We start from the raw sequence: 10,502 nt of genomic DNA on the forward strand, positions 1-10,502 counted from the left end.
CAGCAGGAAGACCTCGTCACTTCGCGTGGGACGAAAAGCGGTTCGTAAGCAGATTTGGACACGTGGAGTATTATGATTGGGTAAGAGCAGTGTTGCAGTTAGATGTGGAAGAAATTCCAGTTTTATTTAACGCTGTCCCGGCAGCATACATCATCTATTATCTTTATTTGTTGTTACACTGTTAAATTATTTTCTCTTTTGTTTCTTAAGATTAAATTTTTTTTTTTTTGCCCAGTCATTTGCTAAATTTGGTATTTACGGCCGAATAAACGGGTTTGAATTAAAAAAAACAGAAATTGACTTATAGAACGATTAGAGAAAGATTAATTAAAAATATTGATTCCAAATTCAGTTTTTTTTTTTTACATTATTTGGTTTAGTGCTTGTTACGGATATATATGGATTGAAAATAAAGGATAGCATAAGCTTCTAGTTATTTTCTATGCTTTTGCATGGTAAAAAAAAAATTCATATAAGATGTTCACTACGTAAAATGAATTAATTATCAATTGGCGTATATTCATGCCACTTGTCATATATATTTCCGAGGCTAATAGCATTAATTTAAAGTGAAGGATCATAGATGAAAAAAAATCAATGATTATATACGAAAAATACTTTTAATATGTAAAGAAACAACAACAGCATATATATGTAACCATTAAATAAATTTGATTTCCTAAAAAAAATGTAAGATAAATCTTGATGATAAAATTTCAAAACCATATCTTAGTATATCCGAATATCCTTTCTCGTGATTATGGTAAAATAAAAACAGATGAAACACACGATCGAGAAAGTAAATACGATGACCATATTGTAGCATGCCCAAGAAATTCAAACCCCAAATATAATAACAATAGTAAACCATATAGTAAATTATATTATAATGTTTTCAATGTGAATAATAACATACATACTACATTATAATGACGAGGGCAGGGCAGCGAGAGAGAGAATTAACACTAACTACTAACGTCTTAAAGATATAATTTCACAACAAATAGTTATCGCCAAAGACCAAAAACTTGCTCTTTAATCTCCTTCGCATTAAATTTCTCATCTTCTTTCTCCCTCCTCACGAACTAACTTCCCCTCCTCTTCATTAATTCATATATATTTTCTCTCACTTTCTCTCATTTTCTATCCATCCAAACAAATACCCTTTTCCTCTTCCACCGGAAAACCCATAATGCCCCCGGAAATATCGGTTTCCGGCGAGAACGATGCCGGAGATCCGACGGATAAGAAGAAGAGGAAGGAGGAGGAGGCGAAGGTGTCACTGGTGAAGTTATTCTCCTTCGCCGATTTCTATGATTACGTTTTAATGGCGATAGGATCCATAGGAGCGTGCGTTCATGGAGCTTCTGTGCCGGTTTTCTTCATATTCTTCGGCAAACTCATCAATATCATCGGCATTGCTTACCTCTTCCCTAAAGAAGCCTCTCCCCAAGTTGCTAAGGTGATTTTTTTTATATGTCTAAATCTCGGAAAGTATATATTAAAAAAAAATATTTTCCATGATTGTTGAGGGAAAACGTAGAGAATTGTTGTTGGAATAATGGATTTCAGTGCCGCACAATTTTCTTTTTAAAAATTAGGGTTTTTGAAATCCATGCAGTTTTCCAAAGAAATTGATCCGTAAATGACCTCTCAAAATCTATATTCTTCTGAAATTTCTTGTGCCTCTGTTTTCGTAGTCCTTCTCAAAACCCTAATTCCACATATCTCTCTCTCTATATATATATATATGTGTGTGTGTATACGCATTTGTAAATGACCGAGTGATTTTTAATTTTTTTTCCTGAATTTGGAGTGCAGTACTCGCTGGATTTCGTGTATCTGAGTGTGGCAATACTATTCTCATCTTGGATAGGTAACAAACTAGCTAATTACTCGCTATAAAAATCTAATCGGATTCGACCCAAATCGAATTTATTATTATTATTATCATTTTTAAAAAATTCTTGATTATTATTATTATTATTATTAATATTATTAAAAAAAAAAAGAGGTGGCATGTTGGATGCACACGGGGGAGAGACAGGCGGCGAAGATGAGAATGGCGTATCTAAGTTCGATGTTGAGACAAGACATCAGCGTATTCGACACTGAGGCTTCCACCGGAGAAGTCATCTCCGCCATCACCAGCGACATCATCGTCGTCCAAGACGCCCTCTCCGAGAAGGTAAAGGCCATTTCCGTCTTTTTCACTCGTTAACCAAACCGGTTTCTCTACGAATTGGTTAAACCGGTATCGGTATGAAGGACATAATTACAGGAATAATGTGTATTTAATTACCGTATTCTTATTTTTATATTTTTATTTCCGTGATAACAAACGCATCCTACTATACTATTTTTTGTGTTATATATGTATATATAATATTTTAAATTTGTATTGAGGTAATCTTTGTGGTTTTATTGATTTATATATATATATATATATATATATATATATATATATATATATATAGCGCATAACATTTGCATGCATGCATAACCCTTCTATTTTTAATGCTTACAATAAGTAAAAGCAAACTCTAAAAGTTGACGTGTAGGGGCAAAGGAATAAGGTCAGTAAAGCGTTGATGGCTTTATTTATTTCTATTTGGCATATTTTATTTTATTTTCCAGTTATAGTAATCCATTCCCCTATAATGTTTTTCACACCTCAATAACATATTAATATTTTGCCTTCTATATATCCTTCCATATTTGGATGCAAAATAATCAATGCATGGTCAGTAAAATTAGGTTAGATATATATATGTATATATATAGCTGTATCGCATTTAAAATTAATATGCTCAACTTTACAACGTATATAAAGTTGGTCTGGTTAGATGCAGATTGAGTCGGATATGACTTTATCTGATGTAAAATATTGTCGGTTAGAAAATTTTCCTTTGAAATTCTTGAGAACCACATGCACTGTTCCGCTTTAGGAACGGCATATATAAGATTTATATTAATTACGGTCATGGAATCCCGGTTGACGGTAAACCTGGATCCGGTTTATGGCCGGTTTTCATTGCAGGTAGGGAACTTCTTGCACTACATAAGCCGGTTCACAGCCGGTTTTGCGATCGGGTTCGCGAGGGTATGGCAAATAAGTCTGGTTACACTCTCCATTGTTCCCCTCATAGCTCTCGCCGGCGGCCTCTACGCTTACATCGCCACTGGTTTGCTTGCCCGAGTCAGGAAGTCTTACGTCAAAGCCGGTGAGATTGCAGAAGAGGTGAGTCAACTCGAGCCAGTTGATTGCAGAACCGTATGGTCCTAAACCGGAGGTTAAAGGTCTCAAAAAATAGAGAACCGGAACTATACCAAGACCGGTTATGGTCTTCATCTCTCCCTCTCTCTCTTTGGACAGGTAATCGGAAATGTGAGGACCGTACAAGCATTTGTAGGGGAAGAAAAGGCGGTGAGATCGTACAGAGATGCTCTGAAGAACACATACAAGTACGGAAGAAAAGCAGGTTTAACCAAGGGGCTAGGTCTTGGCTCAATGCACTGCGTGTTGTTCCTGTCATGGGCATTGCTCGTCTGGTTCACGAGCATCGTCGTTCACAAAGGCATCGCCAACGGAGGCGATTCCTTCACCACTATGCTCAACGTCGTCATTGCCGGCCTGTAACACTTCTCTCCTCTTTAATTACCAGTTCCTTAAAGAATAATCAGACAGAATATTACAGGGTTCTGTTCTTTGCAGGTCTTTAGGACAGGCGGCTCCAGACATTTCGGCATTTGTGAGGGCGAAAGCTGCGGCCTATCCTATCTTCCAGATGATAGAGAGAAACGCCTTGTCCGAAACAGCGTCCAAGACAGGCCGTACACTTGACAAAGTAGATGGGCACATCCACTTCAAGGACGTGACTTTCAGTTACCCATCTCGGCCCGATGTCGTCATTTTCAACAAGCTAAACTTCCATATTCCCGCCGGAAAAATCGTCGCCCTCGTCGGGGGAAGCGGCTCCGGGAAAAGCACGGTGGTATCTCTGATCGAGCGGTTCTACGAGCCTATCTCGGGTTCGGTCTTGATCGATGGGAACGATGCGAGAGAGCTAGATCTCAAGTGGCTGAGGAATCAGATTGGCCTGGTGAATCAGGAGCCTGCTCTTTTCGCGACCACGATCCGTGAGAATATTCTGTACGGTAAAGGTGATGCCACTGTCGAGGAGATTAACCGTGCGGCGAAGCTTTCCGAGGCTTTATCATTCATCAATAATCTCCCCGATGGGTTCGAGACTCAGGTAAACGATCAAAATTCACACAAAGTCTGAGACTTTTCCCCGAAAAAGATGAACTTTCAGTATTGAATCTTAAAAGTGTACCTTAGAACACACGCAACAATTGCAAAACTCGAAACTTTTTTTTTAATTTCAGGTGGGTGAGAGAGGAATCCAGCTTTCGGGCGGGCAAAAACAGAGAATAGCGATCTCGAGAGCGATAGTGAAGAACCCGTCGATTCTCCTTTTGGACGAAGCTACGAGCGCTTTGGACGTGGAATCGGAGAAGAGCGTGCAGGAAGCATTGGACAGGGTGATGGTCGGGAGGACGACGGTTGTGGTGGCCCACAGGCTATCCACCATCAGAAATGCTGACATCATCGCGGTGGTTCAGGGTGGGAAGATCGTGGAAAGCGGTAGCCATGACGAGCTCATCTCAAGCCCTAACGGAGCTTACTCTTCTCTTCTTCACCTCCAAGAATCTGCTTCTCTTCAACGTCATCCTTCTTTGAACCCTTCTCTCACCAGACCTCACAGGTAACGTCGATCTCATGTCTCTTTCTCTCTCTGGTTTTAACCTGTTTTAGGGTTTGCGGTGGATAAAAAACGGAGAACCCATATAAAAAAAAATGGGTGAAAAGTTAAATTTTTGTTAATTTTGTTACAGCGTAAATTACTCGCGTGAGCTGTCAAGAACGAGAGTGAGTTCCAACGCGAGTTTCTGCTCAGACAGAGACTCGGTGACTCGCCCGGAGACGACCGATCCGACCAAACGAGTCAAGGTCACAGCCGGACGTCTCTACTCGATGATCCGGCCAGACTGGCCGTACGGTGTCTCCGGCATGATCGGCGCGTTAATTGCAGGAGCTCAGATGCCGCTTTTCGCGCTGGGCGTTTCGCATGCTCTCGTCTCTTACTACATGGATTGGGACACAACTCGGCACGAGGTTAGGCGGATCTCGATCCTCTTCTGTTGCGCCGCCATTGTCACTGTCATAGTTCACACCATTGAGCATACGAGTTTTGGAATTATGGGGGAACGTCTCACTCTCCGTGTCCGCGAAATGATGTTTTCAGGTACAAATTCTCTGCGTGAAGTGTTACACAATTTCACGTTTTTATGGATTTGATTTACGAAAAACCTAAACAATAAATATGATCGAGTTTGAATAATTCACACAAACTATACATAATTTTTGTATAAACTTGATCGAGATTTTATGAAAAAAAATCCTACAATAAATCTGGAAACTTATCTTGATTAATTAGTACATTGCATTGTCCTATATATATCTTTTTCCTTGATAGAATTTTCTAAAATTTCCGTGTATTTTAAATCTCTAATCGGTTCTTATCTATCAAAGAACACGAATTATAATATCCTCTGGCTCCTGTTTCAGCGGTTCTAAAGAACGAGATCGGATGGTTTGACGACATGAACAACACGAGCTCGATGTTAGCTTCTCGTCTCGAGAGCGACGCCACTTTAATGAGAACGATAGTTGTCGATAGGTCGACGATTCTTCTTCAAAATGTCGGTCTCGTCGTCGCTTCTTTCATCATCTCCTTCATACTCAACTGGAGACTTACTTTGGTTGTCTTAGCCACTTATCCTCTTGTCATAAGCGGCCATATCAGCGAGGTGCATATATATAACTTTCAGTTTTCCATTTGCTGTAACCCTAATTTTGGTGACAGAAACGATTAAACCCTAATACCCATGTTCTAATTTCTTGTTTTTGCCAGAAACTTTTCATGCAAGGCTATGGTGGAAACTTGAGCAAGGCGTACTTGAAGGCAAACATGATCGCTGGAGAAGCTGTGAGCAACATCCGTACAGTTGCAGCCTTCTGTTCGGAGGAGAAGGTTCTGGATCTTTACTCCAGAGAGCTCGTAGAACCTTCCAAACGCTCCTTCAAACGCGGCCAAATCGCAGGAATCTTCTATGGCGTTTCCCAGTTCTTCATATTCTCCTCCTATGGCCTAGCCCTGTGGTATCTACATACATACATACATATACATATATACACACACATCATAAGTGTAAAAACGGAGACTTTGATGAAATCTGACAGGTACGGATCGGTTTTGATGGGGAAAGGGCTAGCGAGCTTCAAATCGGTGATGAAGACGTTCATGGTTCTGATAGTGACAGCTTTAGCAATGGGTGAAACCCTAGCTCTTGCTCCGGATCTGCTCAAAGGGAATCAAATGGTTGCTTCAGTGTTTGAACTCTTGGACAGGAAAACGCAGGTTGTCGGAGACGCTGGGGAAGAACTCGACGGCAGCTCCGGCGTGGAAGGCGCGATTGAGCTCAGGGGTGTTCACTTCAGTTACCCTTCTCGGCCTGATATCGTGATTTTCAGCGATTTCGACCTGAAAGTGCGTCAAGGGAAAAGTATGGCATTGGTCGGGCAGAGCGGTTCGGGGAAAAGTTCCGTTCTCTCTCTCATTCTTCGGTTCTATGATCCGACCGCCGGAAAAGTTCTCATTGATGGTTAGTAATACTTCTCTCGTCGGGAACTCTCCTTTTCTTGCATCCCAATAAACCCTAAACCCGGTAGGTGGTCTCAGAGAGCAGCACTTAATCGTTCCGTTCTTGTTCATATACCGACATGATCAACCCGGTTAAACCAAATATTAAGAGGGTTTATTTCGAATAACGAATCTAAACCGAGCCAAGAAATGTTTCTCTAGTAAGAAATTATCCTTTTCTTGCACCCCAAGAAACCCTAAAACCGGTTGGTAGCCTCAGACAGTAGCACTTAACCGAGAATTCTCGTTCGGTTCTTGTTCACTATCTCTCGAACCATGTATTAAGAATCTAAACCGGACCGAATTGGTCTGGTTTTGATGACCGGCACCGAACTCCTTAACCGGTTTTACTGTTGAAACAAAAATCTTCAGGTATAGACATCAAGAAGCTGAGACTGAAATCGCTGAGGAAACACATTGGTTTGGTCCAACAAGAACAGGCCCTCTTCGCGACGACGATCTACGAGAACATACTGTACGGAAAAGAAGGGTCGTCGGAATCGGAAGTGACGGAAGCGGCGAAACTCGCAAACGCCCACAGCTTCATAAGCTCTCTCCCCGACGGTTACAACACGAAAGTCGGAGAACGCGGCGTTCAGCTTTCCGGCGGTCAGCGTCAGCGAATCGCAATCGCCAGAGCTGTTCTCAAGAATCCGGCCATTCTTCTTCTCGATGAAGCTACCAGCGCATTGGACGTAGAGTCCGAACGAGTGGTAAGTATCTACCGAAAAATATATATGAACTCTAGAATTTCGGAAATGTGCTGATCTCTGAGTCGGACACGAGGAGATTCCGGGTATTTGTACATAGGGATTGACACGGGGTTATCCTAATGTTCACTCATTATCATTCATATATTATAAAACAGGTACAGCAGGCATTAGATCGGCTGATGAGGAACAGGACGACAGTGGTGGTGGCCCACCGGTTATCGACGATAAAAAACGCCGACACGATAAGCGTAATACAAGACGGTCGGATCATAGAGCAAGGCTCTCATTCCACCCTCGTCGAGAACGACGACGGCGCTTACTCCAAACTCATTCGTCTTCAGCAGCAATCTCACCTTCATTGATTTCCATCTTCTTCTTTTTTTAAAAAAAATTCCATGTGAATCTCCTTTGCATATACAGAACATTGATTTATGTAACCCATATATCGGACGGAAAAAATATGCTTTTCCTCTTCAATTTGGGGTGTATATATATATATGTTCTTTAGCTCACAACGGTGTTTGTTGTATATTGTTAGTACATTCCATATATATATATATATATATATATATATATGAGACGTGACCCAATTGGTTGAACTGAATTCATCAGAAAATGATGTATAATGCTCATGGTTTTAGAAACACATCGTTCTTGATCTGATTGTTACCCTAATCGTTGCCGGAAGCTGGAAGGCCTCAAAGTTGTGAACTTTAATGTTTTGTCTCTTTTTACTACAAGCAGAGTTGCATGGTTATGGGAGGGAACTCGTAGAAGGGGAAGCCAAGAATGGGTCCGAAGGGAGAAAACCCGAAAGGGCGGGAAGACAATATGACCTTTTTACCCTCGGGAGTCCCATCTCAACGGCCTTCTTCCGTCGTTACCCAGAAGCCGGGGATCAGAACGCATCAGAAATGGAAGGGTCCGGAGAGAATCAGTAGGATATGGAGATTGGATCGACGTGATCGTAAAAAGTTATGGATCGGCGAAGGTAAAAACCTCTCCTTTTTACCGAAAGTTTTCGGGTTTTCCCCTGATGTGGGTCTCCGGTCACGTTGGTAATAGCTGTAGCCTGTAGAGTATATGTATATATGTATTGTCTACTGCTTGTTCTGTTTGCTGCAGATTACGACTTTGATATCTTCTCAACTGCGAATCTTGATCTATAACTGAACCTTTTTAACCAGATTTAACCGAACCGAATTGAACCGAACCGAACCGAATCCGGTAACCAGAAAAGAGTGTTCCTACAATCTTACTGTCCTTTTTTTTTTTTCCAAGATTTGGAAGTTACTGCTTTTTTTTTTCTCTCAAGGAAAACGATATATTTAGACATAAAGACCCAATGTTTTCTCAGACAAGAAGAATCCAATGTTTTCTCACAGAGGAATCGCTCAATAAGCAAAGCAAGACCACTGGTCTCTCTTCAAAGATAAGACATCCAGTTTTGTTTTTTTGTTCCTTCTCACTTAAACTATTTTTTTTTCCTCAGACAGCTTTCTTCTTCTCCAAGCAACCTATGAAACTCATCCCGGCCGGAAAAATCTCCGACCTGTACGGCCCTAAATGCCGATGACCGATACCAGTGATTCACCACCGCCAGTCCATGTCCTCTCTTCCGCTCCGATCACCATAGCTCTCACCGCCTTTTTCCTCATCCTCCTTCTAACCGGATTCTTTTCCCTGTTCTTATGCCGCTGTTTCCTTAAGAGGCTCTTGCTAGCTTGGAATCTACAGCAAAATCCCTCCGGAGAGATCGTTGGCCCGCCCGAGAACCCGGGTCTCGACCCGAAAATCGTTCGGGCTTTCCCTGCCTATCCTTACTCGTCGGTCAGAGATCAAGGGACAGAATGCAGCATCTGTTTGTCGGATTTCTCGGACGAAGACACCGTTAGGCTCATAACGGCTTGCCGCCATGCGTTTCATGCAGACTGCATCGATCTTTGGTTCGAATCACACAAGACTTGCCCGGTTTGCCGGTGCGAGCTCGAATCAGATCTTTCGTCCCCGGAAAAATCGCCCGTTCTTCCCGGAATCAGCCTGGTTAGATCCAGAAGCCACGAATCTTTACATGATGCAGTGGTGATCGTTGTACAGGAAGATGTGGAGGAATCTGTCGGAAATTCGAACCGGAACAGTGAAAGCCATGAAAGGGGAGTGAAGGGTTGTGATCGGAGGTTCTTGAGGTCACATTCCACAGGACATTCCATTGCTTGGCCTAGGGTTTACGACCAAGACGACGACGACGACGACGAAGAAGAAGAAGAAGAAGAAGAACAATATAGCCTGAGATTGATGGAGAAGGTTAATATGAAAATAAGCAGAGGACATAACCAGACAGAGAGCTGCATTACGTTCGGGGAACTTGCACGGTTTGATAGAGTTGGAGGAGATTCTTCTATTGGATCCATTACCAGAATTTTAGTTTAGTTTCTCTGCAAAACGTCGTCGTTTTACCTTTTTTTTTTTGTATAGGCTAATTAATCTATAGAAGAAGATATTTATTTAATTCTTACAATGAATGGAAGAGATAAACCGATATATAATTTCGTTGAAGAAAAATATAAACAAACTCTAAAAAAATCAAGTAAGAAATAACTATACTAATTCGAATCATATTTTGTATAAAATTATTTGAATAATACCGATTTATATAAGCCGCTTGACATGGATTTGTACACGTGGCATGCATAACTAGCGGGTATATGATAATTACGGTGAACTCGTCCTCTGCTGATAATTGTGCCGAATTATAAAATATTGCTTTTTTTTAATTCAAAATTTCCACTTTAAATTCAGGTGAAGTCTGAAATTTTGATATCGAAGAGATTTATCACGTCGAATGGAAGTCTGACCTGGGTCGGTATGATTCTCTCCTATTTCTTCGTAATTGTCCGAATTCTTCGTTTAATCTTCTCAATTTTGGATTCGTGTGGATTGAAATCGGTTTCTGGTAATTAGATGGATCCATGAATGTGGGATCTTTTCGGTCTCGTTCCTGATGCTTAAGTTTGATCGGAAG

General features: G+C 41.3%; 3 protein-coding genes across 4 annotated transcripts in view; all 3 read left to right on the forward strand.

The window, feature by feature from the left end:
- Positions 1 to 1,113: 1,113 nt before the first annotated feature.
- On the forward strand, positions 1,114 to 7,992 carry LOC104814431 (ABC transporter B family member 2-like). The gene is made up of 13 exons (XM_010542471.2): positions 1,114 to 1,462; positions 1,822 to 1,876; positions 2,013 to 2,188; positions 3,041 to 3,241; positions 3,377 to 3,636; positions 3,716 to 4,256; positions 4,390 to 4,769; positions 4,900 to 5,309; positions 5,633 to 5,874; positions 5,979 to 6,226; positions 6,308 to 6,729; positions 7,140 to 7,480; positions 7,636 to 7,992. The coding sequence occupies exons 1-13, from the start codon at positions 1,193 to 1,195 to the stop codon at positions 7,840 to 7,842; spliced, it is 3,753 nt and encodes a 1,250-aa protein (XP_010540773.1). The 5' UTR covers positions 1,114 to 1,192; the 3' UTR covers positions 7,843 to 7,992.
- A 1,054-nt stretch (positions 7,993 to 9,046) lies between these two features.
- LOC104814701 (RING-H2 finger protein ATL81-like) lies at positions 9,047 to 10,283 on the forward strand. Its single transcript, XM_010542875.1, has 2 exons — positions 9,047 to 9,657; positions 10,280 to 10,283. The coding sequence occupies exons 1-2, from the start codon at positions 9,047 to 9,049 to the stop codon at positions 10,281 to 10,283; spliced, it is 615 nt and encodes a 204-aa protein (XP_010541177.1).
- LOC104814430 (vacuolar protein sorting-associated protein 55 homolog) overlaps positions 10,265 to 10,502 on the forward strand; it is a 2,901-nt gene continuing 2,663 nt past the window's right edge. The window contains exon 1 of one of the 2 annotated variants that reach the window (XM_010542469.1): positions 10,265 to 10,343. The gene's annotated coding sequence lies outside the window, so the exon portion shown is untranslated. The remainder of the gene's footprint in view (positions 10,344 to 10,502) is intronic. The other variant, XM_010542470.1, reaches the window with a different exon arrangement.

Source organism: Tarenaya hassleriana, unplaced genomic scaffold (genome assembly GCF_000463585.1).
Source record: "Tarenaya hassleriana unplaced genomic scaffold, ASM46358v1 Cleome21, whole genome shotgun sequence".
Taxonomy (NCBI): Eukaryota; Viridiplantae; Streptophyta; class Magnoliopsida; order Brassicales; family Cleomaceae; genus Tarenaya; species Tarenaya hassleriana.

Bases quoted from the DNA above. Each gene is read 5' to 3' on its own strand.
- LOC104814431 (XM_010542471.2), top strand. From the start codon at position 1,193: ATGCCCCCGGAAATATCGGTTTCCGGCGAGAACGATGCCGGAGATCCG. The intron at 1,463-1,821 runs GTGATTTTTTTT...TTTGGAGTGCAG, and splicing joins CCTCTCCCCAAGTTGCTAAG to TACTCGCTGGATTTCGTGTA. The intron at 4,257-4,389 runs GTAAACGATCAA...TTTTAATTTCAG, and splicing joins CCGATGGGTTCGAGACTCAG to GTGGGTGAGAGAGGAATCCA.
- LOC104814701 (XM_010542875.1), top strand. From the start codon at position 9,047: ATGCCGATGACCGATACCAGTGATTCACCACCGCCAGTCCATGTCCTC.